Raw genomic sequence first — 27,233 nt, forward strand, 5'->3', positions numbered from 1 at the left:
TGGTCGTAGGAGGAAGAGCCAGGGGGATCCTGAGGTCTAGCCTGGGTGAGATACTGACCCAAAATGCAAATAAAGGTTTGGAGTGCATCTCAGTAGCTAGGCAAGTGTATCACTCCTGGATTCTCAGACACCTAGAGCATGTGCTAAGGCTGGTGTGATCCCTAGTGCTGCTCCAAAAAAGAAAATTAGAGAGGGGAGTTTGCCCTCCCAGCATCTGAGTCCCCCGACTCCTGGATTAACACTTAGTGACACTTAACCCCAAGTGACAACTGAAATGTGAGGCCATTCCAAGGCCAGCACTTGAGAGATGGCAGGGTAAACCCCTTGGCCCTGTCTGCGGACAGAGATCAGTTTAATTCTAATGACCCTGCCAGACCTGGGAAAGTCACACTCCGTATCTTCAGGGGTAAGTAGACTTTGCTTCTGGTACCTGGATCTGGAGGGCAAGGTGGGTTGTTCTCGGGACTAGCTAAGTGGCACGGAAGGATGAGCTGCGCTAAGAGCCGCATTGGATGCGTGAGGTGGCTAAGAAGGTAATGGTTCTTGAGTAAATAAATATTGTTGTATTGGCCACTGGACTCAGGGGTGGCAGGGGGAATGTCACAAAGGCTTTGATCTTGGGGGAGGAGGTGTCCTGCTGTTGCTAGTGATGGTTTGAGACAGGGCCTTGGGCTTTGCCGTTCAAGTTGACCTGGAATCCACTCTGTAGCTTCCTTCCTGCCTTTGCCTCCCCAGTCATGGGATTACGAGCACACCCCACTGTGCCAAGCAAGGCTTTTCTCTGGTATTCTTTTAAAATGTGTGTCTTGGGGTTTCTATTGCTGCAATGAACCACCATGACCGAAAGGCAAGCTGGGAGGAAAGGGTTAACTTGGCTTGCATTTCCACATTGCTGTTCATCACTGAAGGACGTCAGGACAGGAACTCACACAGGGCAGGGAACCTAGAGGCAGAAGCTGATGCAGAGGCCATGGAGGGATGCTGCTTACTGCCTTGCTCTCTATGGCTTGCTCAGCCGGCTTACTTAGAGAACCCGGAACCACCAGCTCAGGGGCGGAACCACCCACAATGGGCTGGGCCCTCCCCATCAATCACTAATTAAGAAAATACCCAAGTGCTGGATCTTATGGGGGCATTTTCTCAATTGAAGCTCCCTCCTTTCAGATGACTCCACTCTGTGTGTCAAGTTGACTTAGACTAGCCAGCACAGTGTGTTTGCGGCTGTGCACGCACATGCACAGTACCTGGGGAGGCCAGAAGAGGGAGCCAGAGCCCCTGGAGCTGCAATTCCAAGAGGTTGTGTACAGCCCAGTGTGGGGGCTGGGAACCAAACTCTAGTATTCTGGGAGTGCAGCAACTGCTGAGCCCTCTTTCCAAGTCCTTTTCTCTTTGATATTTTGAGATGAGTCTGGCTCTGTACCTCAGAGCTGTAAACTGGCCTTAAACTCACAATCCCCCAGTCTCAGTTTTTCAAGTGTTGAGATTATGCACAGCCACAAAGACTTTTCTAATAAAATGAAGTCCTGAGCAGGATTTTGGCTCGTGTATGTGTATCTGTGTGTCTGTGTGTGTCTGTGTGTCTGTGTGTGTGTGTACATCTATAGAATTTACAAAGCAAGACCATGGAAGGCTTCATGTCTCTCTGGGACTACACCACCCAACTCTTCTCACCTGATCTTTGGGCAGGTGTTGGCTCTCTGTGCCTCCCTTTTGCTACCTGTAAAATGGGAATGAGTGGTATTCAGAATGTGATGGCATCTAAGAATAAACCTCGAAGCACCATGCTTTGTGGTAGTGTAGATACACCATAAACTCCACATAGCTGACATGTCTGAAAGATCCAGCTGTGGAACCCTGTGAACTCAGCCAAAGCCTTCTAAATTCTTATAGTCTGTGATGGACAGTCAGCCAGATTCCTGGGATCCATCACTCAGACTTTTTGTCTTTTATTTTGTTTGAGGCAGAACTCAAATATTGTTGTGTTTTAGAAAAAGAAAGGGAAAAGCCAGGGATATGTTTGGTGGAGGTGTGGTATGGTGTGGGGGATGGGGGTGCCTCTGTGGGCCTATATACTGAGGCATCTCTTCCTCCCCGCCCCCGCCCCCCCAGGTACCAGCCACAGGACAGGGTATAGTGTATAGTATGAATAGAGTTTATTTAGGGAATGGGGAGGGGAGCTGAGGGAGTAGAGGCAGAGAAAGGCAGAGAGAGAGAGAGAGGGAGAAGGAGGAGGAGGAGGAGGAGGAGGAGGAGGAGGAGGAGGAGGAGGAGGAGGAGGAGGAGGAGGAGGAGGAAAGGCCAGACATGAGCACGTAGAGAGAGACGGGGAGGGGTGTGGGAAGAGGGTAATGGAGGAGCAAGAGGAAAGAGAAAGAGAGCAAGAGAGAGAGGAGGGGCAAGCAGCCCCTTTTATAGTGAGTCAGGCACACCTGGCTGTTGCCAGGTAACTGTGGGGCGGAGCCTAGGCGAAATGCCAACATATAACCCAAGCTGGCCTCAGATTCACTTACACAACCAAGAATGACCCTAAACTCTGATCTCTTGCCTCTGTCTCTCAGGTGCCAGGCATGTACCACCACACCAACTAAGCTATATTCCCCAACCTAGTTTTTTTTGCAACAGAATCTTGCTATGTAGCCCAGGCTAGATTCAATCCTCTCACCTCAACCTCCTAAGCAACAATTACTGGACGTGAGGCACCATGGCCTGGCTTCTAAGATTGCCCCTCTCTCTGGCTGCTGAGGGTATCAGGGATTCCTTTGTTCAAATTCCCTCCAGGCGATTCCCTATAAGACCAGCTGCAGAAAGACCACTTTTCTGCATGTTTAGGCAGCCGAGGAGGTCTCTTTCCTGGGATGTCACTAGCTGAGAAAACACTGTGTTGCTGCAAAACTCCATCGAAACTAAAGAAATGGAGAAGTAAGGCCGTGCTCTGGGGTAAACTGCCAGCATCAACATCTGCTCAGCCTCCTGCAGTGTGAGCCAGGCACGGGACTTCCCCCACGAGAGCCCCAGAACAGCAGTAGCCCCAGAGGGAAGCTGTTGGATCAGGCCTGGCCCTTGTGACTGCAGCCTTCAGCTGTGGTTATCTGGGAGGCGAGCCCTGCCCACAGACCGCCTGTGGGGCCACACGGTGAGAGCCACTTCCCCTACAGGTGCCTGTGGCAGGTGGGCGGGACCTTCCCCAGCCTCTGTGGTTTAGGAAAACCCATTTCCTGGCACTCGTCCCATCAAGGAGAAGAGCTGTGCTGCTGACAGCTCGGCTTTTCCCCTGGAGAGCTTGGCATGGAGTCCCTGTAGTGAATGGCTTTTCATGGCACTGATAATGTAGCAAGTAACCTGCAAGGTGGTCTGGCCCCACATCCCTTTGAACCTTCAAGGCCGCCTCTTCCTCCTCCTCTTCCTCCTCCTCTTCTTCCTCCTCCTCATCCTCCTCCTCCTCTGATTTATTTATTATTATATGTAATTATACTGTAGCTGTTTTCAGACACCAAAAGAGGACATCAGATCTCATTAAGGATGGTTGTGAGCCACCATGTGGTTGCTGGGATTTGAACTTTCAGAAGAGCAGTCAGTGCTCTTAACCACCGAGCCATCTCTCCAGCCCCCTTTCAAGGCTTCTAACCCAGCTTAAGGGTCTCATGAATGTGTCTGGGCTCTGCCACGCACCTACCAACTCAACAGTGTGGATTGCATTTTTATTACAGAGAGGAGAGACTGAGAGAGGAAAAGTGACCTTTACCCCAGCCCCTGGGGGACAGAGGCAGGAAGATCTCTAGGGGTCCAAGGCTAGTCAAGGGTACATAGCTAGTCCTTGTCCCAATAAATAAATCAAAAAGTGTTCTCATCGCTGGACAGGAACTGATGCTCCAGCACCCTCTCAGGCCCCAGGCCAGCCGCTTTATTTATTACACTGCCCCTCTGGGGGGATCTGTGTCAGTCAGGTCCAGACTAAAACCACCACCTCTAGGCTACCCAGGCATCTGGGTTTCCTGGGAAGGTCACCCTCTAGGAATTGAGGTGGAAGTGGGGAAGGAGAGAGACAACTGGTCCCTACTGACAATCTCATCTACTAATGAATGAAGTCTCACCTGACCTAGTGACGCCAGTCCCACGCCACACATGGCCAATAGGAATGCCCCCCAACCTGCTCCACCAGCGGCTGCCCCAGCTCAGTATTAAATGGCTCCACTGTTCTCCAGCCACTGAAGCCAAACCTCTGGGCATGTCTGAGCCTCACATTTCCACACCCACATATCTGGTCAACAAGTCCTGTGCACATGGCCAGGTTCCTGGAGGTTGCGCTGTCAAGGCGTCCCACTGTCCCCATAAAGGGATTCCCCCCGCCCCCATCATAGCTCTGCACACTTCTTGACTTTCTGCAGTCTGTTGTTTAGCTTGAGTGTCCTTGTGTCACTTTCCAGTAGTCCCCACTGGACAGGACCTGATGGTCCAGCTCCTGGAACTCAGCCTGACTCGCCTTGAGTTCACAGGGATACTGTGATGCTGAAGGTGTGGGCCCAGGACTATTCCAGCCGCAACTTTCCCTGGCTTACTCCAGGTCTCTCATACACCCTCTGCCTCAGTTCAGAGGTCATTGATCCTGGGGCCGGGGGACACCCTAGCTGTGTCAGTCACTATGGGATAGTGTAGTGAATGCTGTAGATGGGTATCCTAGGCTTTCCTGGGTCTTTATTTGTCTCACCTGTGCAGGGGTATGTGCGGACCATGCTTCCGGGTTTCTGGGCTAGGTCCTACCTCCCTTTAGCCTCCTGCGCATCATCACAGCCAACCTGTATGGAGCACCTTTCTGGCCATATCTGACCATGGGAGTCTATGGCAAGTGTGACCTTCTCCTGATATCTACCCAGTAGTATCAGGCTTTAGATGAGTGCTCTTATGCAGCACGTACAACAAGCCGTCACTGCTGCTATTTGTCATTGTACAGGTCAGAAAAAGCTGTCCCGGGGCTGGGGAGATGGCTCAGTGGATAAGAGCATGGGCGGTAGCCGGGCAGTGGTGGCGTACGCCTTTAATCCCAGCACTTGGGAGGCAGAGGCAGGTGGATTTCTGAGTTCGAGGCCAGCCTGGTCTACAAAGTGAGTTCCAGGACAGCCAAGAAGATACAGAGAAACCCTGTATCGAAAAACCAAAAAAAAAAAAAAAAAAAGAGCATGAGTGGCTCTTCCAAAGATCCTGGGTTCAATTCCCAGCACCCACATGGCAGCTCATAGCTGCCTGTAACGCCAGTTCCAGAGGATCCAACACCCTCACACAGACACGCATGCAGTCAAACACCAAGGCACGTGAAAAGAAATAAAATTTAAAAAAAAAAAATAGGTCCAAACCCAGTAATATGGCTCAGGGGGTAAAGGTGTTTGCTGGGGACTTAAGGTCAATTCCTAGGCACCCACAGAAAGAATATGACTGACTCTTGAAGACTGTTCTCTGATGTGCTATTGTGCATACATGCACCACCACCACCACCACACACACACACACACACACACACACACACACACACACACACACACACACACACACAATTAGAATTAATAGTGCTGTTTTGTTTTGTTTTGAAGAAAAGGAGACCCAGGGAGGTTAGCTTACACATCTACAGTCACACAGCCTGGAAGAGACAGGGGCAGGCTTGAACCTGCACGCGTAAGGTGCAGTGCTGAGGGGTGCGCCTGAGGCTGTGGTCGCGGACAGGACACTTTCTCCTCTTCCACCTCTGTCTCCCAGTATGGCCCCCCTGTTTGTCTGCCAGCAGCCTATCCGTGTGCCTGTCTTTTTGTCTGTCCTGTCTCCCAGCATATCGGTTTTCCGTTTGTCTGTTCTGTCTGGAGACTGTCCCACCTGTGTCTTCCAACCTCTCCCTCCCACTCTGCCTGCCTATTTGATGTTTGTCTGTCCGCCTGTTTCCTGTATTATTGTTGTTCTATATGGAGGCTGTTCCAATGGGGTGTCCCAACGTTCCTTTCTGTTTGTTTGTCTGTCACCTCTCTACCTCTTTGTCTGTTGTCTGCCTGGTGCCCCCCCCCCCGCCCCTTTCTGTCAAGCCGGTCCACTTGTGTCTTCCCAGCATCGCCCTCTGTCTGCCTGTATGTCTGCCTACCTGTCTCGCAGCCTGTCCTTTTCCGTCTATCTCTTTTGTCTGGGGACTGTCCCGTCCACATTCCCTTGCTTCCCATCTCTTCCCTCCTCTCCCCATCCCCCGACTCGCGCCTCCACCCACGCTGCCCACAGCATCAAGATCTCAGCGAGCTCCGGACAGAGGCCAGACTGGGAACTACAAGTCCCGGCAGCCCGCGCGGCAGCGACGGACGCAGGCGCCGTGGAGGGGCGGGGCTTGACGGCCGCAGACTGCGGCACAGTTCCAGTCGCCGTCGCGTCTTGCAGGTGCTGCCCAGCCCGGCCCCTCCGCGGATCGCCGCAACCGGCGCCCCCCGACCGTGCCCCGGGGCCTCGCACGCCGAGCCCAGGCCGCGGGCCACAGCGGCCGGCGATGAGCGCGAGGAGCCGAAATGAGCGCAGGTGAGCGGCGGCCCGGCCCTCCCTTCGGGTCTCATCCCCAGGCCCCCAGAGACAGATTTAGGTTGCCGCTGCGCTCACCCTAGGGCCGGGGGTTCCTGCCCTCCCCATCCCCTCTGAATGCATTCGACCCTGAGTGACAGGTCCCAGTGATGGACGCGGTGCACCGCCGTGGGTCCTCTGTGCAGCACCCATATGTGCTACATGAACAGGATTAGGGAAGCCAGCTCTCTGCCGAGGCACAAATGCACTCCTGACCTACACAGAAAGCTTGCCAGTGGCCACATCCAAGGACCATATCCTGCATGCCCCCCCCCCATGCCAGAATGAGTGTCTTAGGCTGAAACCAAAATCCCACCAGATGCAGATGGTCTGCTAACCTCCGGGTGCTAGCATGTCTCTGTCTAGCCCAGTCCCCAACTTCCATCCGACAGTGTCTTAGGTGAGGAATGGAAAACAATAGGGGGCTACAATTCAACTTGTGATAAGAACAACGTCTTCCCCTTATGCACCAGACCCCTGACTCTGCACTTGAGCAAAGTCTCTAGCGTCTAGCATAGCACCTAGAATCTACATAAAGACCTCCTAGGCGCACACCCTCCCAGCTTGAGGGAAGCCATGAGCTCATGGCCATGGGGGAGCCACCAGAAGTAGATGCTGGTGCCCTGGGCCACTGATAGATTAGCAGCCGGAAGCTGGGTCTTCCGCAGGAAATAAGAGGTTCCCAAATGGCTTTGACTCCCACCCCTCAGCTCTACGGTGCTGGTGTGGCTGCCCCAGGGCTGGGAACTGGGCTCAAGCCTCGTCTCTGCCATGCGTGTCTTTATGTTGGTCTTTCATTCTTGGCCTGCCTTTTCTTGGGCTTTGTGTTTGGGTTTCTGGCTGAGTGCTGAGAAGGGTGTCAAACCTGGACCTTTTGCTCTACTGGAGCTATATTGTAATTTTGTTGTTGTTGTTGTTGTTGTTGTTTTGTTTTTTGAGATAGGGTTTCTCTCTGTAGCCCTGGCTGTTCTGGAACTCACTTTGTAGACCAGGCTGGCCTCGAACTCAGAAATCCGCCTGCCTCTGCCTCCCCAGTGCTGGGATTAAAGGCATGTGCCACCACACCCGGTGCAATCTTTGCATTATATTATTTAATCTTTTAAAGATTTGTTTTTAAAATGTTTGTGTGTGTATGTGTGTGTGTGGCTTTGAGGGGATTACAGAAGGTTGTGAATGCTGAAAAGCAAACTCATGTCCTCTAGGAGAGCTGACTGTACTCTTAACTGCTGAGGTAACTCTCCAGCCCCTATTATTTTTATTGTTTGAGATTGGGGTGTCATGTAGCCCAGGCTGGCCTCAAATCCAATACTTAGTCGTGGATGACCTTGGACTAATCCTGTTTGCATGTCTTCAGTGCTGGTATTACAGTCATGGGCCACTAAACCTAGCTCTCATTTTAAATCTGTGATCATTTTTATTACTATTTCCTGTGCACACATACTTTTGTCCCAGCCTGTGTGTGTCAGTCCGAGGACTTTTCCACCCCGACTCCCTGCTTGGAACTCAGGTCATGAGGTTTGTGCAGCCAGGGCCTTTGCCTGCTGTACCACCACCCCTCCCCCATTTTAAATGAGTCTCCTACTCTGCGCTTTTCTCGAGGCTGTGAGGGTGAATTAAAGGCCCTGTTCATCATAGCCAGCTTCCCCATTTGAGGTCATACGATTCAGGACCTGACTCTTCACAGCTGGGTTCCCGGTCTCTGACCAAGAACATTTCATTAGTTCCTCCCTCGCTGGGTGAACTACAATGTTGCCACTGCTGTGGGAGAGGCCCTCTGGCTGCCTGGGCTGTGACTCCGGAGAGCTCGAGAGCTTAGAGTTTCCATCCCCCAATGCCCACAGCCTGAGCAAGCCAGCTTTTGAGGTTGCCTTACCAGTGAGTCCTGGGACACTATCCCTTGATGGGTGATCAGTGGCTAAGCCTATCCAAGTGCTTTGAAGATGGCCTGTGCCCCTGCCAGACAGTGCATCACTGGGTGTGGCCCTTATGGACGCTCTAGAGGTTTCCTGAGATGTGACTTCCTCTTTTGGCAAGACCCTTTGCCCACCTTCCCCAGGCTGGCTGTGAACATCCTTGTGAAACACTGGGATTCATGATGGACACTGGGGTTTATGGTGGACACTGGAAAGAGCTTTCCAGATTAGCCCCCAGGGGCTGAGAGTAGGGAGGGGTCAGACACGGGGGTGGGGAGGCGCAAGGGGGCTGGCCCATGCCCTCCCTGTTCCGAAGTGCTTGGGTGTGAGTTCATTCAGTGTCCGCTGTGGTCAGGAACCAATGATCAAGGGTGAGAGTGCGGAGACCCATTTCCAGTCTCCAGCCCCTGGCAGAGTGGCCGTGGGAAACACAGCCCTTCCATTGGTAACCGCAGTAAGAGGCCATCTCGCTACTGCTGGCAGGTGGAACCAGGTCTCGTGATTGGCCCTGGGTTGGCTCTGTGACATCTTTATCAGCCTGAGCCCTGTCTAGCTGGTGTCCCAAGGGCCACAAGCTACAGGAAGGAGCGGCTGTTCAGGCCTGGAGGCCAGCACCCCTGCAGGTTTCTGTCTGGGTGATGAGAAAGGAGAGGAGATGCCACGCCCTGGTGGGAAGCCACACAGCTGGCACCAGCCTCAGATGCCCTTTATGACGCCGGCTGACACTCACTCCTCTCTTCCTCCACGTCGGTGTCGTCTCGCCGCACACACTATCGGCTTAGAGATTGGAAATGGAAGTCCAGAGAGGCTGGGGCACCTGCCTTATGAATCACAGCGTGGCAGAGAGGGCAGTTGATGATGGAGACATTAACTGTGGCTCTTGGGCAGGGTACCTCCCCACACCCGTTTCCCAGCTATAAAATAGAGATAGATGTGGTACCTGCTTGGTAGGGTTGTGTAGAGGAAAAAGCAGGTGATTATACTGCCTGGGTCAGCCCTTTGAAACCCTAAGGTGCTGTTTCCTGGCTATCTGGAAGGTGGCTGAGCCCCCACTCTTGACATCGTAGGCAGATGAGGGGCTCCAGCAGGAAAAGCTGCTGGTGATGGAGGACCTGAGAACTTCTTCCTGAACTTCCTGTCCGGGATTCAGGTCCCCTCAGAGAGAGCCAGCCTACTCCTTGGGGCCAAGGGAAAGAGATGATGTTCCTCTTGACTGGCTTTGCTCCTGTGCATGGTCTACGGTTCTGTGGGAGAGGGCCCACTGGCCGGGCTCTGGTTTGGCTATTTTCTGGGTCCCCAGCTTAAAGATGCCTCAGGTGGCATGGCACATCAGTTCCCAGCTGTTCTGTGTAGTGTGTGTGAAAGCCCGAGATGCCGACTTCCTGGCCCTTGTGGGCCTTAGTGGCCTAACCCCAGTTCCCTGAGAGTGGGTATCCATCCCAGGAGTAAGAACGGCTTCTGGAACGTGGGAAGTACGCTCTTTCATCAGTCCTGACTGCCACACCCAGATTTGTCTCTGTTTATTGTTTTGTTTTTCAAGATACTGCTTCTCTGGAACCAGATCTGTAGACCGGGCTGGCCTTGAACTCATAGAGATCAAGTGCCTCTGCCTCCTGAGCGCTGGGACTAAAGTTGTAGACCACCACCTCCCACCCTCGATTTGTCTTCGTTCAAGAACAATAAAACCTATTGTTTAATTATGAAAATAGTAAGCAAAACCAGTCTGAGAGCAACCTGCCTGGGCCTGCCTCCCTAGGCTCCATCTCCTTGCTGTGTGATCTTGGCCAAGTTATAATATCCTCCTCCCTTTTCTTTAAAATGGAGAGGGGAGGCTTGTGGGTAAAGTGCGAGCGTGAGGTCCAGAGTTGGGATCTCCTGGACCAACATAAAAAAGCTGCAGCACACACTTGAAATTCCGTCGCCATGGGGACAGAGACAGGCTGATCCTGGGGACACTCTCTAGCCAGCCTAGACTAACTGGTGAGCTCTCGGTTCAGGGAGAGACCCTGTCTCAAATGAAGTAAGGAGGAGGAGAATAAAGATTCCCAACCTCGCCGGGCGTGGTGGTACATGCCTTTAAGAATCCCAGCACTTAGGAGGCAGAGGCAGGCGGATTTCTGAGTTCGAGGCCAGCCTGGTCTACAGAGTGAGTTCCAGGACAGCCAGGGCTACACAGAGAAACCTTGTCTCCAAAAAACAAAAAAAAATTTAAAAAAAAATTTTAAAAATTCCCAACCTCAACTTCTGGCATGTGTGTGTGTGTGTGTACACTTGAGCCTGTACATGCACACACAAAACACACCTACACACAAAATAAATGAAAACTAAAATGGAGAGATACCTGGCAGACTTATTATGATAGCCATGTAAAAAGGGCTGGGGACAGAAGCCCACATGTGATTAGCTATCAAGCTGCAAGCATGGGAGACTTGCCACCTGCCTCTCACACACAAGCTCCGCCCAGCTGGTCAGGACCTTAATGGTCCTGGAGAAACTGCAGGAGGCTCAGCCTCTAGGGACTGAGCAGTCCAGGGACTAAGGCATGCTGTGACTACTGCAGCTTCGAGAGGAAAGAGGGACCTACTGGGTAGAAACTTCCAGAAAGACCTCTGCCCTGTTGGGACTACAGCCCTGCAGATGGGGAAGAAGGAGAAAGGGTCCTCCGCAGTGGCCTGGTTGGTGCTGGTCCCTGCCACTGACAGGATCAGGGTGGACTTGACTTTATAGAGCACTGGGCACCAGGTCTGAATGAGAACAGCCTGGCCCCTGCCCACGGGTGGCACTGTAGAAGGGTACGTGGATGAAATGCAGCACCCCATGCCAGTAGTAGCAAGACAGGTGTGCAGGGAGGGCAGTTACGTGCCTCTCTCTAACTCTGTCGAGAGATCACACTCGGGAGAGCTACGGGCCATTCAGTTCACAGGCTCAGAAGGCCTGAGGACAGAGTGACCAGTCTTGCCAGCTGCGGAAGGAAGAGGAGGCCTGGGGTTGTGGCCTGGCCCCGGGGTGGATTGTCTAGCACCGTAAGGGCCTGGGCTCCAGCCCCAGCACTGAGAAAGAAAGGCGCCTTCCCTTCTCTGACCTTTCTCCTTCCTGTCCACAGACAGCAGCCTGCTCATGGGCAGCACGCCCCCCAGCTATGGGACCCTGACGACAGGGACGTCAATCGATCCCCTCAGCTCCTCAGCTTCATCCGTGGTAGGTGGTGGTGGGTGGAGCGGCACTCTGTCTGCCCCAGTATCCTCCCGACATCTGTTCAGTCCCCCTGACTGCCCCCAGCTTCATCAGCCCTGTCTCCTGCATCCCCAGAGGCTCAGCGGCTACTGTGGCAGTCCATGGAGGGCCATCGGCTATCACGCCGCGGTCTGGATGCTGGCCGGGATCCCTTGGCTGCTATTCCGCTGGAAGCCCTTGTGGGGCGTGCGCCTGCGCCTGAAGCCATGCAGCCTGGCCCACGCCGAAACACTCGTTATAGAAATAAAAGACAAAGAGGTGAGTGAAGCCACGGGGTCTGAGGAGGAGTAACGGGGTACTGGGGTGCTCCGTGCAACCACCTTTGCCTTGGCTCGGGGTAGGCAGAAGGGAAGCCTTCATATTCCAGTATCCCAGTCTGAGCGGTGGACAGAGGCAGCCAGGTGTGGCCTGCTGGGCTCCCTTATATACTTCTTTAGAAAATGCTTTCTTAGTTTTCACCACCAAAGCCACATAGATAAGACTGTATCTGGAGATGGCTCTAAATGGGAACTTTACTTACGGCTAAACATCATGACCAAAATGCAAGGTGGCAAGGAGGAGGTTTATCTCAGTCCCAAGACCATACCACAGTCCGTCCTCAAGGAAATCCTGGCAAGAACTCAAGTCAGGAACCTGGAGGCAGGAACTGAAGCGGAAGCCATGAGGGAACCCTGCTTTCTGCCTTGTGCCCTATGGCATGCCCAGCTCAGTTTGCTCTCTTACACTAGCCAGGACCACAGGCCCAGGGTGGCACTGCCTGCAGTGGACTGGGTCCTCCCACACAATCGTTAGTTAAGGCTTGCCCACAAGCCAATCTCATGGGGACATTTTTCCCAACTGAGATTCTGCTTTATTTATTTATTTACTTATTTATTTATTTATTTATTTATTTATATTTATATAAGTACCCTGTAGCTGTCTTTAGACACACACCAGAAGAGGGCATTGGATCCCATTACAGATGGTTGTGAGCCACCATGTGGTTGCTGGGAATTGAACTCAGGACCTCTGGAAGAGCAGTCAATGCTCTTAACCACTGAGCCATCTCTCTAGCCCGATTCCCACTTCTCAAATGACTCTAGCTTGTGTCAAATTGACAAAGATTTAAAAAAAAACCAACCCTGGAATAATGGATAAGGATGCTTGCTGCATAGGTGCGAGGACCCAATCGATGTAAAAATCTGGGTATGGCTGCCCAAATGCCTATAATGCTTAGCACTGGGGATGGGAGCAAGGGCAGCAGGCTCTCTGGGGTTGCTGACCTCTACCTCTAGGGTCAAGGAGTGGCCCTCTGTCAAGGAAGTCAGGCAGAGATCCATAGAGCAACACACCTGGAGTCTGTGTGCACACAGGGGCACTGCCATGCACGTGTGTAGACACCACGGTCACGTGCGTAAAGACCGTTGGGTATAATGTGCTGTCTAAATGGATAGCCCTGTGTCTTTGGCTTTCCCCAAGGCCACCTGGCTAGGGGACTGTCCTGCAAGGATGGAGGCTCTTTTGAAAGGCTGAAGTCACACCTCTGTGTTCCAGGGTAGCTCCAGACAGCTCTTCACGGTTCAGGTGCAGACTGAGGCTGTTGTTCAGGGCAGGTGAGACACTGGGTGTCCCTTCCCATGGGGAGGGGTACATGGGAAGTCTGGGCCATCCGTTGAGCTGCTGAGTAACTCTCAAACCCTCTCCAGCCTGGAGCTGCCCCCACAGGCCCAGGCAGAGGATGGCCGGAGCCAGGCAGCCGTGGGAGTGACACCAGAGGGCACATGGCAGGACACCTCCGAACTCCACAGGCAGGAAGAGGCAGTGAGTGGCCAGCTGGGCTCTAGACCTCGTCTTGTCCTTCTCTGGGCATCCAGGTCACATGCTGTGTGGGAGGACTGGGCTCACGGTTCTCTGTGTCCCTCTGGCTCTCTGTGGTCCCGAAGGCCTGTGATACTATCTGACCGGCAAGCTTCTCTTTCCCATGATGCTATCCCTCTCCCCTCCCCCACCTTGTGCGTGTGGATGCTCCACGCCAGGCCACCTCCCACCGGCCTCTCCTCTCTCACCCAGAAGCAGGTACTGCGCTATTATGTCCTCCAAGGTCAACGCTACGTCTGGATGGAAACCCAGCAAGCCTTCTGCCAAGTCAGGTAGAGGCCCCAGGCATGGCCACACCATCTCCAGCAGGGTGGGGGGGGGTACCAGTGCATGATGCCACTGGGCTAACCCAGGCTACCCGTGGCTGCCCTGAAACCTTGGGCAGTTCATGAAGCGTCTCTCGGCTGGGAGCTGCTGCTTTGTGTAATTTGGGGGTGAGGGTACGTCTCACCTCATAGGGTCATCTAAGGTACACCTGCTGGGTACCACACCCCATGGTATGCTTGAGTTGAGTTCCTCAGAAGCAGAATTCTAGATGAGGGGACAGGGACATTAGACCCAGGACAGCACTGGGAGGTGGCAGTGGAAGGTGCCAGGCCTTGTTACTACCAAGAATGCCAGGAGCCTCTTGACCAGCATGGAACATATACCTCAGGGGTGACAGACATGAACCCTCGGCTCCACCCGTGAGGGGTGGTGGGCTGTTCCTGGGGAGGTTGGTTCAGCCACATTTGGCTCTTTCTGCCTCTCATACATCTTATGCTCACCCAGCTGGGACAGTCCTTTGGTAAATTGGGGTGTTTTCAGGGGAAGAGGTGCTCCACCAGCTTTTGCTGCGTGGTAGTGACAGGAACAAAGCTTGTCACTTAGCGTTGACTGACCTCGGCGACCCACAGCCTGATGGGGTGGGTGTGTATGCTGCACCCATTTTGCAGTTGAGAAAACAGAGGCACTGCAAGGTTACCTGCTTTGCTTAAGGTATCATTGGTGTAAATGATGTTTTGTCACTGACACCCGTCCCCCACTGCCGTCATCCCTTAGTGAAGTGGTTTGTGGCCCGGTCACAGGAATGGAGAAGCTGAATTCTCTCTTCAGGGTTTAGTTTGATTGAGGGGGCCTGACAGCCCTGGAGCCCACATTCTTAGCCTGCTGAGGATGGGGTGTGGAGCTCAGGCCCCGTCACCCAGTATCCCCTCTCCACCTCAGCCTGCTGGACCACGGTCGTACCTGTGATGACGTCCACTGCTCCAGCTCCGGCCTCAGCCTCCAGGACCAAGCTACGAGGTATTTGCTGCCCCGGCCCTGGGCTCCCACCCTGTTCTTCCCTCCCTCACTCCCGTCTTCCCATTGGTGCCTTCTCGGAACTGTGGCTTCCCTGATGGAAAGTGGGATGGGTCTGTGGCACCCTGGGACAGCTCAGCAGCCTCCCTTCTTACAGGAAGACCATTTACGGCCCCAACGTGATCAGTATTCCTGTCAAGTCCTACCTGCAGCTGCTGGCGGATGAGGTAACACACCCCGGGGTTGCCCGCAGCAGCTTATCCAAGTAGGGGTCAGTGTCCTCTGCAGCCTGAGAGAGCAGGTTGAGGATGAGGGCATCCACGCAGGGCTTGGACTAAGCCTGCAGCTGTGCCGAGGCTTACCTGTCCAGTCCCACCCGCACAGCCTTGAGGAGGAGGCCTGCCTTAGAGCTGGCCCTGCCTCAGGGCCCAGTCTGCTTGGTGCAGTTACTTCCAGCTGGCTGTGAGCCCCGTGAATAAGGATGAGGACTATACAGTCTGTTCACCCAGGAGGAACCCACGCCTCAGGGCAGAACAAGGTACCGCCAAGGTCACACATAGTCAAAGGAAATCACAGTCCCAGCCTTCTGCAAACCACAGCCTGACTCTGGCGCTGTGTGGTTTTAGGCGAGTGACCTCCGGTGCCCAGTCTTCAGCCTGGGTGGTGGCTCCAGCTTATGAAACTGTCCTCACCATCATGTGACACTTAGAAAGCGTGGCAGAGGTCTGGGGACAGATGCCTATGTCTTCCTAGCTGCAGCTTGGGGGGATGTCAGGTAGAAAAGGGGAGTGGGCCTAGGCAGGCGGCTGGCTTGGCTTTGCTCGGGGCAGCCACCAGCTCTGTCTCCAGTATCCAGGCAGCCCAGGGATGCTGTCAATGCTGCCTCTTGCCTCTCCTCCAGGCCCTGAATCCCTACTATGGGTTCCAAGCCTTCAGCATCGCACTGTGGCTGGCCGACCACTACTACTGGTATGCTCTCTGCATCTTCCTCATCTCAGCCATCTCCATCTGCCTGGCTCTGTACAAGACCAGAAAGGTGAGGGCGAATGGCCTGGCAGGGCTGGTCAGGGTGTCCCCAAAGGGCTGCCACCCACTCAGCTCTTCTCATCCCTCTGTCCCACAGCAAAGCTTGACCTTGAGGGACATGGTCAAGCTGTCCGTGCGGGTGCAGGTGTGCCGACCCGGAGGAGGTGAGGAACAGGACGGGGGAGGCTGGAAGTAGGGTGCTACGGGGCGGCTGACCTCACTGGACCCCATGTGACCACAGAGGAAGAGTGGGTGGACTCCAGTGAGCTGGTGCCCGGAGACTGCTTGGTGCTGCCCCAGGAGGGCGGGGTGATGCCATGCGACGCGGCTCTGGTGGCCGGGGAGTGTGTGGTCAACGAGAGCTCCCTGACAGGTAAGCCCAGCCTGCACAAGGCCTAGAGTCCTTTCCTTGCCCTCTTAACCCTCTGCCTTTTGCTAGAAGCCTTCGCTGAGTTTTTCTTTCATAACAGTTGTGGCCCCAGCACTCGCCAGCCCTATGCCTTTAAACACTCCGTGCTTCAGTTTCCCCACCTGTAAAATGTGGCTGCCAGTCACTCTGGGGTAGAGCATGCACAAAGTCTTATCAGCATCTACCAAACGGCTGAGACTCTGCATAATGCAGGAGAATGTGGCGTGTGAAACAGGGCCCCTGCTTGCGTCCCGTGTCCTTTCCACACACGCACACTGGTACAGCAGCTTTGTACGTGGGCTTATGGTCCTGTTTATTTCTGTTTCTTTTTTTAAAAGATTTATTTTATGTATATGAGCACACTGTTGATGTCTTCAGATATGCCAGAAGAGGGCATCAGATCCCATTACAGATAGTTGTGAGCCACCATGTGGTTGCTGGGAATTGAACTCAGGACCTCTGGAAGAGCAGTCAGTGCTCTTAACCACTGAGCCATCTCTCCAGCTCTCTATTTCTGTTTCTTGTGTCATATATATGTAGCACTCCACACACTGCCTAGGAAGCCCTGGTGGACCGGGACTGATGTACTCATGCAGATGGAGCCTCCATGCGCGGCCTCACCTCTTTCTCTCAGTGTTTATGAGATCCGTGCACTAGCCTGTCTCGGGGGGCTCGCATCTGTGATCCCAGCACTCAGGAGGCTGAGGCAGGAGGATCACTAGGTCCAGGCCAGCTGAGCTAACAGTGTGATCGGAGTGGACGCTTGTTTCCAAGGAAGGTTCTGGCTTGAGGTGTGCTGCTGTTCTTGTGCTTGTGATATGTGGCACTAGCTGTGGCCTCCAGGGCCTCTCCCACTGAGCTAAGCTCCCCACGACATTGTTCCCATCTTGTGTTTAAGCAGAGTTGCCCAGGCTGCCTTTGAATTTACTCTGTAGTCCCAGTAGACTTCAAACTTATAATCCTCCTGCTCCAGCATCCTGAAAAGCTAAGATTACAGGCCCTCTAACAGGCCCAGTTTTGGGTTTTTACCCGTGTAATAGTTAATGACACAAATATGGTTGTAACCCCAGCACACAGAAGCAGGGTCACACAGACACACCCTAGCTAGACCTAGTGGGTCTAGCCTAGACTACACAGTGAGACTCTAACTCGTAAGAACAGCAACTACAAAACCCTTAAAACACAAAACAAAGAGCCAAGGGACTAGGTGGTGTGGTGGCACACACTGGCAATGCCAGCACTGGGAGGTTGAAGCAGGAGGGATCAGGAAGTCATTGACTATACAGTAAGTTTGAGGCTAGCCTGGGCTACATGAGACTGTGTTTAAAAAAACCCAAAAAAACAAAAAAACCTCTGACCACCATGGACTGTCTCACACTTACCTAATCTTAGGGATGCCAACAGGCAGGGGTACCTTTGAGTTCCCCCCAAATATGCATATTATAGCTGCCCAATAATACTGTCTTCACAGGAACTCCTTAAGGGCTCTGCTTTGCCAAGCTGGCTGCCCAGGGCTTCGTAGACGTGACCCCCCCCCCACCCCCCATGATATCCTTATTAGATTTTTTTTTTTTTAAAGATTTATTTATTTATTATATGTAAGTACACTGTAGCTGTCTTCAGACACTCCAGAAGAGGGAGTCAGATCTTGTTACGGATGGTTGTGAGCCACCATGTGGTTGCTGGGATTTGAACTCTGGACCTTTGGAAGAGCAGTCAGGTGCTCTAACCCACTGAGCCATCTCACCAGCCCTCCTTATTAGATTTGAAGTGAGTGTCCTGGTGTCCACGTATCTTTGATGCGAGCACTGAGGAAGCAGAGGCAGGTAGATCTGTTTGATGCTAGCCTGGTCTACATCTATGAGACCTTGCCTTAAATGAGAACAACACAAGAAGCAGGGTGTGGTCAAGTGTGGGGGCTCATGCCAGCAATTCCAGGACTCTACAAGCTAAGTCAGGGAGATCACAAGTTCGAGGCCAGCCTTATTACATAGCAAGACCAGTCTAAAGTCCACAAAAATGTGTTTGTGGTAAACTATCTCCAGTAGAAGGGCTCCCAAAACATTTGTCCCCAATATACTCTTACTAAGTGACCCAACTACCCAAAGCAGGTTCCTAGGAGCAGGTGCCCCCCACCCCTAGTATTGCCTCCCGGTCTCAAGCCCTTTGCCTCTTGTGGCTTGTGTCCCTCTCCCTGTCCACCCAGTCACAGAGGTAAGCGTGGCTTCAGAACCGCTGTGGGCAGGAGAGCCCTGAGGGCCTCCTGTGGACCTCACACCGTGTCCCTCCCAGGGGAGAGCACCCCTGTGCTGAAGACGGCCCTGCCAGAGGGGCCCAAGCCCTACTGCCCAGAGACCCACCGGCGGCACACCCTCTTCTGTGGCACCCTCATTCTGCAGGCCCGAGCCTACGTGGGACCCCGTGTGCTAGCAGTGGTGACTCGGACAGGTACATATGGGGAGATGGGGAGGAGTGCTGAGCTCAGCACGTACATGATCGGTGGCACAGGGCAGGACAGGACCTGGAGCATCCCCCCCTCCCCCGGCAATGCATGATTCTTCTCAAACCCAGTTGAGCTTCTAGGTCCCAACTTTTTTTTTTTTTTTAACATGTGTGTGAGTGTTTCGCTGTATGTTTGTCTGTGCGTATGCATGCCTGGTGCCTGCAGAATCCAGAAGAGGGCGTTGGATCCCTTGAAACTGGAATTACGGATGGTTGTGAGTTCTGTGGGTGCTGGGAAATGAACTTAGGTCCCCTGGAAGATCAGGGACTGCTTAACCACTGAGCCATCTGTCCGGCCCTCATGTCCTCTTCTTAGCAGAAGTCAGGCAGACTGTAAGCAAGCTTTGCAGTGTTTGTAGGGGACAGCAGAGATCCTCCTGAGGCCTGGGGGGTACTTAGCTCTCCCTTGATCTAAATAAAACCACCCACTTAAGAGTCTGTCTGTTAATCTCCTTGGGGTCCCTGTCTAGTGGCAGCAGTTGGTGGTGCACGCCTTTAATCCGAGTACTGAGAAGGGAAAGGCAGATGGAGCTCTGTTTGAGGCCATCTTGGTCTACAGAGCAAGTTCTAGGCAAACAGGGGCTACATACTGAGACCCTGTCTAAAATAAAATTCTACAAGGGTTATGCACTTATAATCCCAAGTGCTTGAGAGGTGGAGCCTGAGGGGTCAAAAATTGAGGTCCAGCCTGGGCAATTTAGTGAGACTCCTCCAGTCAGGATAAAGAGGGCTTCGGACAAGTGAGAGGGTTCTCAGCACGGCACTTACCTAGTTGGGTAAGTTGGGTCCAATCCCTGAGCCACAGGAAGAAAATAATTAAAAAGACCCCTGTGGGGGTTGTGCAAGTCTTGGGACGTTGTCATATGTAACCCCAATCCTGATGGCTTTCATTGAGAATGTTGTGACCCCGGGCTGCAGCAGTGTCCGAGGAGTGGGAAGAGCTTGTCCTAACCCCTGTCCCTGCCCTAACCCTTGTCCCTGCCTTGGCTGTCTGTCTGTCCCCAGGGTTCTGCACAGCCAAAGGGGGCCTGGTGAGCTCCATCCTGCACCCAAGGCCCATCAGCTTCAAGTTCTACAAACACAGCATGAAGTTTGTGGCTGCGCTCTCCGTCCTGGGTGAGTGGGCCGCGTGTCTCCCTCTCACCCTGCGGACAGCCCCAGCCCGGGTGGGTCAGGGTCCCGCTCACCCCCTGCTATCTCCCCAGCTCTGCTAGGCACCGTCTACAGCATCATCATCCTCTACCGCAACCGGGTAAGCTGGAGCCTGGTGGGACCGGAGCCGGGTGGGATTGCCAGCCTGCGGGACCCGCCCAGCTCTGCCTCTGGGTTCACAGTGCTTCCTACCAGGTACCTGTGAGGGAGATTGTGATCCGAGCTCTGGACCTGGTGACGGTGGTGGTGCCGCCCGCCCTGCCTGCCGCCATGACCGTGTGCACACTCTATGCCCAGAGTCGGCTGCGCACACAGGGCATCTTCTGCATCCACCCACTGCGCATCAACTTGGGGGGCAAGCTGCGGCTCGTGTGCTTTGACAAGGTGGGGCCTGGCTGCTAGGATGCGGGGACTGGGCACTTCAGCAGATGGCCTGCTATACCTAGAAAACATCCAAGTGGGGAACACTCAGGGACCACCCTTCACAGCCAGCTCCTACCCACTCTGTCTCATGCCTGGCAGATAAAATGCCAGAAATCATTTAATTGTTGAAGAACCATTGTGGGGCTGCTATGTTGGGCACTTGAGTTCACAGCCCTGGAATCCAATAGGAACCAGCACAGGTGGCAGGGGTTGGGGTGTGTGTGTGCTTGTCTGTGCATGTGTTTGCCTGTGTCTAGGGGTGGAGTGTGCCTTTGTGTGTCTGTGTGCCAATGACTATGTCTGTGTGTGTGTATATCTTTGCCTCTGTGTCTGTGTCTATGTGCATGTGTGTGCGTGTGTGCATGTGTGTGCCTGTGTCTATGGGTGGAGTGTGTCTGTGTACCTTTGTCTGTGTCTATGTGTGTATATATTTGTATCTGTGTGTGTCTGTGTGTGCATGTGTGTGCCTGTGTCTATGGGTGGAGTGTGTCTGTGTGCCTGTGTCTGTGTCTATGTGTGTGTGTGTATTTGTCTCTGTGTCTTTGTATGTATGTGTGTGTGTCTGTGTGTGTGTGTACACTCGCAAATGCACCTAGCAAGTGAGTGTACCAGGAGCACACTGAGGACAGTGGGTATTTTGCCCAGAGCCACCTTGATGGCATGACCAGTTTCGCCCACTGAGCTTTTCCGTGGAGAGGAACAAGCGTGTGCAGTCCTCTAAGGACACTGAGCTGTGGTGTCAGACGGGAAACCAGCTGAGCTCCACCTGATGGCCCGTTAGGGCCATGAACTGAGCAAGGAAAGGGAAGGCTGTCAGACTCAGATAGGGGTGTGGAGGTGACTCCAGCAGGGACACAGGGTCCAGAACAGGCCTCCTGTGGCCCTTGCTGTAGGACTTGCCTGGCTTGGGGGGTGGGGACCACCTCCGAAAGGCCCAACTCAGCCAAGGACTTGGCACTGTCCCCTTGCAGACAGGCACCCTCACGGAGGACGGCTTGGACGTAATGGGCGTGGTGCCCCTAAAGGGGCAGGTGTTGCTGCCACTGGTCCCAGAGCCCTGCCACCTGCCCCTGGGGCCCCTCCTGCGAGCACTGGCCACCTGTCATGCCCTCAGCCAGCTACATGACACCCCGGTGGGCGACCCCATGGATCTGAAGATGGTGGAGTCTACAGGCTGGGTGAGGAGGCTGAGCAGGACAGACCTGGCTAAGCAGCGCTGCCTTGTATCTCCCCGATGGTCTCTGTCCCATCATCCCACCTGCAGTCACTCTCAGACACGGCAGAGCCTTGTGTCAGTATCTGCTCTCTGCTGGCATCCCATTGTAATTTCTCTCTGTCACTATTACCTTGGCCGTAGCCTAAGCTCAGAACCTGTTTCACAGAGACTTTAATAACTTACCCAAGCTCACTCATCAACTTATCAGTGGGACAGCCAGAGTGTCCATTTGGATCTTACCCCTCCAGTCAGGAAGTCTTCCATGGGTCTAGTCCTGCTGGCCCCTTTGCCAAGGCCCCAGGTCCCAACCTTCTTTGTCCCCAACCAGGTCTTAGAGGAGGGTCCAGCTGCAGGCTCAGCACCTGGGAGCCAGGTCTTGGTGGTAATGAGACCCCCACCCGGGGGCCCTCGGCAGCAGGTAAGCTGCAGAGTGACTGGGCCTTTGGGCCTTGGAGTGGGCCTCAGCCAGCCCCTCAGCTCTCCTCCCACCCGCAGGAAGAGCCACCAGTGCCAGTCAGCGTCCTCTGCCGCTTCCCCTTCTCCTCTGCCCTGCAGCGGATGGATGTGGTAGTGACATGGCCAGGGGCCACCCAGCCTGAGGCCTACGTCAAAGGCTCCCCAGAGCTTGTGGCCAGCCTCTGCAGCCCCGAGACAGGTGAAGGCGGCAGGCCCAGAGTCCACCAGGGGGTGTGAGCCTAGAGTGGGGGTGGGTTCCGGTTCGTGCTGCACACACCCTCCCCACAAGCCCTGATACCTCTCTCCCTCCACAGTACCCAGCGACTTTTCTCAGGTGCTGCAGAGCTACACAGCTGCTGGCTACCGAGTTGTGGCCCTGGCTGGCAAGCCACTGCCCATTGCGCCCAGCCTTGCGGCCGCTCAGCAGCTAACAAGGTGAACCCAGTCCCAGGGTATCTGGAGGGAGGTGCTAAGCCCAGGCAGTTCCCCACCCCACCCCATCTGGACACTGGGAGAAGGCCATTGATTTCTGTCTGACCTCTGACCCGGAGATGCTAATTCTCTAGGGATACTGTGGAGCGGGAACTGAGCCTCCTGGGGCTGCTGGTCATGCGGAACCTACTGAAGCCACAGACGGCCCCAGTTATCCAGACTCTGAGGAAGACGGGCATCCGCACCGTTATGGTGACAGGTAGTATGGCCTGGAGGTGGGGGGAATCTGTGAGGCCACAGCCTGTCCTTCCCGGCATCCCCTGCTGCAACATCCTTTTAGAGCCAGACCCTTCCCCATCTTTCCATCACATGTGTCACTGTCACCCACATGTGACGTGAGCTCAGAGCTCTGGGGCTCAGAGAGGGATGAGTTCCTAAGAACGAGGTATGATATCCACTCAGCCAGTCACCTGTTGGGCCACCAGAAGGTCACCAATCTATTCCAGGTCCCTCCTCCGTGTGGGATAATGGTGTCAGGCTAGAAGGCGGTGACAACCTCCTAAAACGAGGATTTCCACTGGAGTGAAAGGGCCTTCGTGGGCAGTCTGTCTGTCTCACACACACCAGCCCCCTGCTTGCATATGTGCCTGGTGGCCCAGTCTTGATGCTGCATGCCAAGTGTAGAGCTGGAGTCCAGCCTCCAGCCGTTCCCCTGAGTCTCTGGTGACTCAGTTTGGCTAGTTGGCCGGTTTGCCCTGCTCAGCCATGATTGGCAATTCTCATGGATGGTCTCCTGTAAGGGTCAGGGTGGGGTCAGGGTGGCAAGGCCCTGGCCACTGTTAGACTCTGACCCTATCTCACACTCCTAGGGGACAACCTGCAGACAGCAGTCACCGTGGCCAGAGCTTGTGGCATGGTGGGCGCCCAGGAGCACCTGGCTGTCATCCATGCCACCCACCCCGAGCAGGGCCAGCCTGCTGCCCTCGAGTTCCTGCCAACGGAGTCCTCTGCAGTCATGAACGGGGCGAAGGTGAGACAAACCCACCAACACTGGCTGTGGCCCACCCAGAGTGACCCCATTCCTTGTCATCTGGCCCAGGCCCAGGCTCCAGGGAGGGAAAGGGCTACTGAGCTGAGTTTCCTGACTGCCTGGGTCCCTGTCCAGGCCACAGGCTATCCCACGGTGCCGGAACCCCAGTCCTGTCACCTGGCCCTCAGCGGGTCCACGTTTGCAGTCCTTCGGAAGCACTTCCCCAAGCTGCTGCCCAAGGTACAGCTGCCCAGGGAGGGGCTCTGCACCACCCGTCTTTGTGTGCCAGCTGATGTGTCAGCCCCCCCTCATATGTCACAGGTCCTGGTGCAGGCTACCGTCTTTGCCCGAATGGCCCCGGAGCAGAAGACAGAGCTAGTGTGCGAACTGCAGAGGCTTCAGTGAGTTCATGTGGTGGGGCACTTAAAGGGCCGAGGAATGACCGTGAGGGTGTCCGTCTGTACACTCACCTCCTTGACATTAGTGACCCTTCATCTTTCAGAAGCTCCCAGAAGCCAGACGTGCTGGCAGTATGCTACAATCCCAGCACTTGGAAAGCAGAGGCAGGAGGATTACTGCTAGTTTGAGGCCTTTGTTGACTATGTAGGGACACTGACTCAAACAAACAAGCAAAAAAATCAGGGCTAAGAATGTCACTTAGTGTGTTCCAGGCCAGCCAGGGCCCAGCAAGGGCCTGTCTCAATCACAAGCAAATAAACAAACAGTAAATAACACCTAGGTCGGGCTGGGATTATGGTAAGAGCGCCTGCCCAGCATTTGAGAGATCTTGGGATCCATCCCGAACACGGTAAAAGATCAGGTGTCCAGGCAGGCTCCCCTGTGTCTGTCATGCCAAAAATAATTTCACCTATTTACCAAGTCCCCCTCCGTCAGTAGGTTGGACTCTCCCAATAGTCTGTGGAGGCTCAGGCCATACCCACTCTCTTTCTGTCAGGTACTGTGTGGGCATGTGCGGGGATGGAGCCAACGACTGTGGGGCCCTGAAGGCGGCTGATGTGGGCATATCGCTGTCCCAGGCGGAGGCGTCAGTGGTCTCTCCGTTCACCTCCAGCATGGCCAGTATTGAATGTGTGCCCACTGTCATCAGGTAAGGCAGGCTGGGCCTGTTGGGGGCGGAGCTGTAGGGAGGCAGGCCTGTTGGAAGGCAGGGCCTGTCCACTGCTGGAGCAGCTGATGTCCTGTCTGTCTTTGCCCCTAGGGAAGGCCGCTGCTCCCTGGATACTTCATTCAGCGTCTTCAAGTACATGGCCCTCTACAGCCTGACTCAGTTCATCTCTGTGCTCATTCTCTACACAGTGAGTGAGCAACAGTAAAACCCCAGACCCCAGGCCAGCACCCCACCCGTGTCCCACACCAGGGAGAAGTTAGGGCAGCGTGGCTAAGAGCCCAGTCCCTTCTAAGGTGTGCGACTCTACTATTTGCCTGTCGTGACTCAAGGCAGCGAAGCTCACGTGGTTCTAAACCTTAGGACAGGGGTCTTGAGAAATGGGGCCACTGGCTTATGCTACCAACTATCTCTAATTCCTGAAGCTTCCAGTGTGTGTGTGTGTGTGTGTGTGTGTGTGTGTGTGTGTGTGTGTGTGTGTGTGCACGCGCACACGTGCATCCCAGGGGGCTGTACACTCCAAGACAGAGCCTGGGCAGAGAGACACAGAGCCGAGGCCCTGCCCTGCAGGCCCTCCCTTCCCCAGCTCAGAGCATGTCCTGTTCAGATCCACATCTACCTCAGGGTTTCCCTAGAGCAGAGACAGTGTGGTGTCACAGGGCAGCCCCTCAGGGGATTCGCTATATGTAAAGCAGCCTTCCACAGGAACTTGAGACTAGGAGTCAGGACAGCGTGTATCAGATGACTGGGACATGCGTCCTAAGGATGCTGGGTCAGACAGAGAGCAGGAAGGATTCCTCCCCAGGTTCCGTGAGGACTGGGGCTCTGCAAGAGCTGCTCCTCAGCTTCCCCTGGCCTCTCCCGCCACAGATCAACACCAACCTGGGAGACCTACAGTTCTTGGCCATTGACCTGGTCATCACCACCACGGTTGCGGTGCTCATGAGCCGCACAGGCCCTGCACTGACCTTGGTGCGAGCGCGGCCGCCAGGGGCGCTGCTGAGTGTGCCTGTGCTTGGCAGTCTGCTGCTGCAGGTGGCCTTGGTGGCCGGCATCCAGCTGGGGGGCTACTTTTTGGTCATAGCTCAGCCCTGGTAAGTAGCAGGCGCCCTGGCACCAGCACTGCCTCTGCCTCTGCCACCTCTGCTCTCTCCCTAACCCCACCACCACGGTCCCCAGGTTTGTGCCTCTGAACAGAACTGTGCCCGCTCCGGACAACCTGCCCAACTACGAGAATACGGTGGTCTTCTCTCTGTCTGGCTTCCAGTACCTCATCCTGGCCGCAGCGGTGTCTAAGGGGGCACCCTTCCGCCAGCCACTCTACACCAACGGTGCTGCCGCGTGGGGGGTTGGGGGGCGGGCTGAGGGGTGGCAGCTAGAATGGAGAAGGGACCCAGAGTAGAGTGTGCATTTGTGTGTGATTGTGTGTGGTTGTGTGCGCATGTGTGCGTGCATGCATGCGTCCCAGGGCGCAGCGCCATTGCTGACAGACTCCCCCACCCCCAGTGCCCTTCCTGGTGGCCCTGGCGCTCTTGGGCTCTGTCCTGGTGGGCCTCATCCTGGTCCCCGGCCTCCTGCAGGGGCCCCTAGGACTGAGGAACATTGTGGACAGCTCCTTCAAGCTACTGCTGCTGGGTCTGGTCGCCTTCAACTTCGTCGGCGCCTTTATGCTGGAGGTAGGCAGGGACCACAGGGATAGAAGCAGTGGGAGGGACGTGGAGGACCCAGGCCCTGCAGTCCCTCCACACTGCTCCACTGCACTCTGCAGAGCGTGCTGGACCAGTGTCTCCCAGCCTGCCTGCGGTGGCTGCGGCCTAAACGGGCCTCCAAGAAGCAATTCAAGCGGCTGCAACAGGAGCTTGCAGAACATCCATGGCCCACTCTGCCCGTTGGCTCCGTGAGGTAGTGCAGGCCTTGGAGGGCATGCTGGACACTGGATCTCCCTGCCCCTGAGCCACGACTGGAACTCTCTCAAGAGACAGTACCAGTCACCTCCCACAGCCCTGAAGCTGGCTGCTGTCACACTGCTGTCCGGACACACTCTCCTGGGGAAGTGCTGACTGCTGTCTCACTTTAGACCATCCTGTGTAGAGATAGCAGCTACCAACTCCATCCAGAGCTGCTGGCACTATAACAAATAAAGTGCTGGCTTTCCTGATGTGTCGGCACTGGTCTTGTCTTGCGCGCGCTCGACTGGCCAGGAAGAACGATGCTGCAACAGGATCCTTCTGCACATGTTTATTGGGAGAGCTTGATTGTAGAGGCGAAAAGACTTCGAGCCCAGAACTGGTACTGCTTTTATAGGCCTAGGAGGGGCGTGTCTCACACCCGGATTGGTTATGCACTAAGCCTCATTTGCATGTTCCTCATCTGATTGGTTACTCTCTCTCAGTACCTTACAGAACCTCATTATCATACCTCATTTGCATGTCTCACATCTGATTGGTTATACTCTCAATACCTTACAGAACCTCATTATCATGCCTGGGCCAGGCAGTGTCTTTGCAAAAAACTTTACTGCATATGTACACATTGGTTGTTTGTCCAATCTTATGCGTGGTGGCCAGCAGTAGTCAGTGCCACTCTGCAACGGCACATGT

At 54.5% G+C, this 27,233-nt stretch overlaps 1 protein-coding gene across 9 annotated transcripts; it reads left to right on the top strand.

The window, feature by feature from the left end:
- Positions 1 to 5,676: 5,676 nt before the first annotated feature.
- On the top strand, positions 5,677 to 26,791 carry Atp13a2 (ATPase type 13A2). Of its 9 annotated transcripts, none has more exons than NM_029097.3 (29): positions 6,382 to 6,537; positions 11,593 to 11,687; positions 11,799 to 11,981; positions 13,257 to 13,315; positions 13,409 to 13,523; positions 13,773 to 13,852; positions 14,787 to 14,864; positions 15,019 to 15,088; positions 15,763 to 15,897; positions 15,985 to 16,051; positions 16,129 to 16,260; positions 18,589 to 18,744; positions 19,804 to 19,914; positions 20,004 to 20,050; positions 20,146 to 20,334; positions 21,345 to 21,551; positions 21,918 to 22,007; positions 22,085 to 22,244; positions 22,360 to 22,480; positions 22,612 to 22,736; positions 23,347 to 23,507; positions 23,643 to 23,747; positions 23,829 to 23,908; positions 24,463 to 24,615; positions 24,727 to 24,823; positions 25,504 to 25,727; positions 25,813 to 25,964; positions 26,140 to 26,309; positions 26,402 to 26,791. In NM_029097.3, the coding sequence occupies exons 1-29, from the start codon at positions 6,528 to 6,530 to the stop codon at positions 26,537 to 26,539; spliced, it is 3,510 nt and encodes a 1,169-aa protein (NP_083373.2). In that variant the 5' UTR covers positions 6,382 to 6,527; the 3' UTR covers positions 26,540 to 26,791. The 9 variants fall into 9 exon arrangements, 8 of the variants coding, with proteins under 8 accessions (XP_006539299.1, XP_006539300.1, NP_083373.2 ...); NM_001164366.2 differs by having other exon boundaries at positions 26,214 to 26,309; NM_001379619.1 differs by having other exon boundaries at positions 13,776 to 13,852.
- The last annotated feature ends 442 nt before the right edge of the window (positions 26,792 to 27,233 follow it).

This window comes from Mus musculus, chromosome 4, assembly GCF_000001635.26.
Source record: "Mus musculus strain C57BL/6J chromosome 4, GRCm38.p6 C57BL/6J".
NCBI lineage: Eukaryota > Metazoa > Chordata > Mammalia > Rodentia > Muridae > Mus > Mus musculus.

What these genes read in the sequence shown, in the direction of transcription:
- Atp13a2 (XM_006539236.3), top strand. An exon ending in CCTCTGCAGCCCCGAGACAG is followed by an intron (nt 22,245 to 22,359) that starts GTGAAGGCGGCA and finishes CTCCCTCCACAG; the next exon opens with TACCCAGCGACTTTTCTCAG. An exon ending in TCGGCGCCTTTATGCTGGAG is followed by an intron (nt 26,310 to 26,401) that starts GTAGGCAGGGAC and finishes TGCACTCTGCAG; the next exon opens with AGCGTGCTGGACCAGTGTCT.